This window comes from Merops nubicus, unplaced genomic scaffold (genome assembly GCF_000691845.1).
Source record: "Merops nubicus isolate BGI_N331 unplaced genomic scaffold, ASM69184v1 scaffold29900, whole genome shotgun sequence".
In the NCBI taxonomy this organism is placed as follows: Eukaryota; Metazoa; Chordata; class Aves; order Coraciiformes; family Meropidae; genus Merops; species Merops nubicus.
Genome location: NW_008583377.1, coordinates 2,914 through 7,500, shown reverse-complemented (window position 1 = coordinate 7,500; position 4,587 = coordinate 2,914). Strand labels below are relative to the sequence as shown.

Sequence of the window (4,587 nt, the reverse complement as noted above, 5' to 3'; positions counted from 1 at the left end):
AAAAAAAACCCACAACACTGTGTGGTTACTTTCTAGAAAGAAAAAATGTGCTATCCTGTAGGGATTCATCACAGTGCTGTTCACATTACAACATGCAAAGCAATGTGTGTAATCCAGTTTGACATGAAAAACTGCTAATAACATCCCAAAAAGAAAGCTATGAACGGCTCTAATGCCTGAGGAGCAGGGGAGATCTTTGGGAACTTGGCATTATGAGGATGTTTCTTCAAAGCCCCCACAGGGCTCGTTGCTCTCTCCAGCCTGTTGTCCTAGGTTCAGAAGGGCCCAGTTCTGCAGATATGACTCAGGTACAGTGAAGTCAGACCTCAAAAGCTAACTCCTAGCCTAAAGGAAAACTGAGGTGGGAGGCCTAAAACAATAGTTTCAGGGGTTTCACAGTTCCTACTAGGTGCAAAAGCAGCATCTCCTACCTGGGAGTCTTTCATATGCACAGGCAGAAAATTAATTACAAAGGCTCAACTTAAGACCCAGGTTGTCACTTCCATGCTTAAAGTTGTCGTGAGAGAGGCAGAACATCTTGCATTTAGACTTTATGCTTCTTGTGTAGGTGCTTGTAATTGCCTCCCTCCCACCTCCAAAGACTTGGCAAGGGAGAAAGGCCTCTAATCTTGGTCCTCTAGAATGGACACCAAAATTGAAAGGTGTGAACTCTTTTTCCCAAGCACAAAGGCAAAAAATGGGTTTTGCCCTCATGAGCTAACATCAGTGTGCACACCAAAACCTCGGTTATATACTACATTTCTTGGTTTTTAGTATCATGTAGCCAACAACTCCTTCTCCTTGGTTAGTGCCCAGCAATAGTCAGGGTGATGAACAGCTCATGAGCAGTTGTTTGGACTGTGTGAACATAAAAGTGTATGATTCTGTATAGTAATGCAGGAATGAGACAAGCATGGTACCATTTGGAGCTGTATTACCAAGTGCCCAAGCAGCAGAGTGGTTATGTGAAGTTTTAAGTTATTTCTTTGAGCTGGAATAAGTGAAACATAATAGTTATTTTCTTCCCTCATAATTATTGCTGGAACGGAACATGTATAAAAATGTTTCTTTCTGTGCAGCCCATTGGATGAAAAATTTCTACAGAAGGAAGCCTGTCTCTGGGAGCAGAGAAAAACATGCAGGGGCTGGATTTCTCTCTTGGAGGCAGAGAGAGGACTGCTGTGGGGCTTCTGGAAGCAGAGTTTGTCAGCTGGTGTCAGGGGGAGCTGATCTCATGCTTATCTGATGGCACAATGTGGCCAGCAAACTGCTAGTGTTTCCTAATGGTGATAGGTGAGTGAGGCTCCAGAGCTCTGACAGACCAGGTTAAACACACACCTTTCCAGACAACTTTTCTGAAAGTGGCTTCTGAAAAGAGAACAACAAAAGCCTGAAGTAGAGGATAAAGTGCTGGCCCTGATCTGTCAATGTGACATACATTCAGTAAATGGGTGAGATTTACCTGAGTGCCTGTTTGCTACAGGAATGGTTGAAGTGGCCCTTTACTGCTGGTCAGAAAACCCTCTTGCTAGAGCAGGCGAAGAATAGAATAGAATAGAATAGAATAGAATAGAATAGAATAGAATAGAATAGAATAGAATAGAATAGAATAGAATAGAATAGAATAGTGAGGGCATGCTGGCTACTGGCTGGCTCTGTATTAGCAGTTCAAGACCTGTGAAGCCATATTTCCATAATCAAAGTGGAAAAGTATACCTTTATGGAGATGACTTCAACCTTGCAACTGGCTCATTATGATGAGGCAATCATGATTGCTTTTGCATCCTTCAAGGCAGAGGGTAAGAAGGTGGTGCTGGTGTCTGAGACAACCGTTTAGGGTGAATTACCAAAGGTAACTGTGTTTTTTAACACTGACCAATTGTCCAGGGGCCTCTGGGAGTGGGATTCTGCTATCTGAACATTTGGCTCACCCATGTTTAGTGGGTGATGGTGCTATTTAGAAAAACTGGGTGAGTTTAACATGTCACAGCTCAGTAGCTACTTGGAGCACAGTGCACCCATTGAAGAGGTTGGGGTTTTTATTTGTTAGCTTCTGGAAAAGAAAGGATAATGTCTTCTGAGAAAGCCATCTCATGGAGGTATCGTGCACAGCAGCCTCAGGAGCAAGCCATTAGCTGGAGGCTTGCTTGCTTGCTCATTTTTAAATTACAAACAAAATTCTGTGGTACCATATTCCCTTGATAGCTTTCGGCACTGGTGGTGACCAAAGTTAAGCACAGAGGTACAGAGGGCTTTCTGTGTGTGCAGGACTCTTTTATCAGTTGCCACACAGAGAGGAGAACGTACCCGTAAATGCCCGGGTAAAATATCAAGCAGGGATTTGTCTTCTTAAAGACAATTGTGTTTGTTTCCCCTCCTGCTAATTATATCCGATAAATCCCCCCCTCTACTAGCTCAGACAGTAACATTTCGTTACCTACATTCTGTCAGGAGACTTTACAAAGATCTCTAACACATGTTATAAAAGTTATTGCTAGAGTACTATATATAACACCTTTGCATAAGAGAATAGAAGGCTGCCACATTTAGAAAATGCAGGTGCTATGTAAGCCCCTTTCTGAAAGAAAGAACTTAGCTCAGTTTCCTTTGAAGAACCAGAGACTTGAAATTGAAAACTGTATTAATGCCATTGTCTCCTTGTATCAGCAGGTTCCAGAGAGATTCCTGGAAGTGGCTCAGATCACGTTACGGGAGTTTTTCAATGCCATTATCGCAGGCAAAGATGTTGATCCTTCCTGGAAGAAGGCCATATACAAGGTCATCTGTAAGCTGGACAGTGAGGTCCCCGAGATTTTCAAATCCCCAAACTGCCTACAAGAGCTTCTTCATGAGTAGAGAGTTCGGCCGCTATTTATGAATGTATGAAAGTAGCAGTCCCCTTCTGATGCCCAAGTTATGTGTCTCTATTTTAATTTCATATATATGTGTATTGCATACATATATATGTATATGAAATTAGACTGTGATTCCTCCTGGATTTCAGTTTTTGTTCAGTTCCAAGGGGATGGTTATTTTACTTCAGCCTTCGGTTTACTTTTGCCCGAGACCCTTAACATGTAAAGAATCAACGGGGTTAATTTTCAGGGAGAAGAGTTTGGAAGCATGTAAAAGCCTGTCTTAGCAAGTTAGGGCATTATGTTTAAAAATGCTTTGTCAGATTTATTGCTTGCTGCAAAGTGGCATTTTGTCTTAGACTAATGTCATGGCACAACACTACAGACAATGAAGTTTATATTACGTTTATACTGCTAAAGGTCTGAACTCTACGGAGTCACTTCATAAGCCTCGAGCTTTTTTTTTTATTATTATTATTCTATATTCTTTTTAACCAGTAACTAGATTTTGACTCATACTTCAAAAACCTACAATATCTATTTTAGGTACTCCCTCCAAGAAGTGACACCCAAAAATCAAACCCTATTCTTCACGCTTTCCTTACAGAAGTAACAGATAAACACCCTGCACCAGTAATCAACATGCCAGGTTGTTGTTTCTCTAAACTGCAGCAAGGGACGTTTGCACAAATCAAATACTGTTCTTGCAGGGTGAGGCCAGTAATTCATGCACAATAGTGTGGCAGCCACACTCATTTTGGAATATGGTCAGCTTATTAAAGCGGAAGCATTTCACTCTCCATAGAGTAAAAATGAAACCTTCAGCGTCCTATATTGCCATGTCTCGGTCTTACTTTAAGTGGCATTAGTCCCTAAATTAATTTTTGGTTTTTTTTTAGTCCATTCTGCCCCTAAAAATCCCCTCTCCAGTATACAAACTTTTCTGTCTGTATTTGACATCTGTCCTGAAAAGCACTTTTTGAATGACCCTAGCTACAGGAGAAGGAGTCTTCACCTCACAGTGCTGAAGCAAAGTGGAAAAAAAAAAGAAAAAAGAAAAAAAGATTTGTTTGTAGCCATAAAATATAATTAGCCTTTTCCTAATCAGAAGAATAAAAACTACATTTTCATAAAAATCTAATCAAGCATATACAAAAATGGCAGTGTCCTCCTGGCTGTGCAGGGCTCAGATAGCCAAACTGGATTTTTAAAATTACAATGAAGTGCAGCTTTAAAAAAACCCCACCGATGTATGTGAGGGGTGTGCTGCACTTGTCTCCCGAAGCCGGAGCTAGTCTTGACCAAAACCTGAGCTGTAGTGTAAAGCCCACGATGGACCTGGGTTCCCCAGAATGCTGTCCCATGCCGTGCCAGCAGAGCGAGGGGAGGCGAGCTGCTGCTGCTCCTGCTTCCCTCAGCGGCTCTCCTCTTCTCCTGCTTTCAGGAAGGTGTCGTCTCCGGAAGTGTGGGGGAAGGTGGAATGTGCTGTGGCACTCTGTATTTGTCATTTTCTCTGTCGTCTTTTGTACGGATGCAGTAAGAATTTATTGTTGTCGTCGGTAGTGTTTTCCCCTGCATAATTCAATCTGAATCTAGAGGAAGTTCCTAATTAGCCTCATTTAGACCATTGAGGATATTGGTATCTTATTTTTTTTTTTATTTGAAAAATTACATTTTGACTTTGGAGAGTGAAAGTTTACCCATGTGACTAAAGAGCTGACCTGATCATTGG

At 41.6% G+C, this 4,587-nt stretch overlaps 1 protein-coding gene across 1 annotated transcript in view; it reads left to right on the top strand.

The window, feature by feature from the left end:
* The window catches only part of PROX1 (prospero homeobox 1), a 37,465-nt gene extending 33,572 nt beyond the window's left edge, over window positions 1-3,893 (top strand). Inside the window, exon 4 of the mRNA XM_008940429.1 lies at window positions 2,671-3,893. Within this exon, the coding sequence (XP_008938677.1) occupies window positions 2,671-2,856 (186 nt within the window). The 3' untranslated portion in view covers window positions 2,857-3,893. The remainder of the gene's footprint in view (window positions 1-2,670) is intronic.
* The last annotated feature ends 694 nt before the right edge of the window (window positions 3,894-4,587 follow it).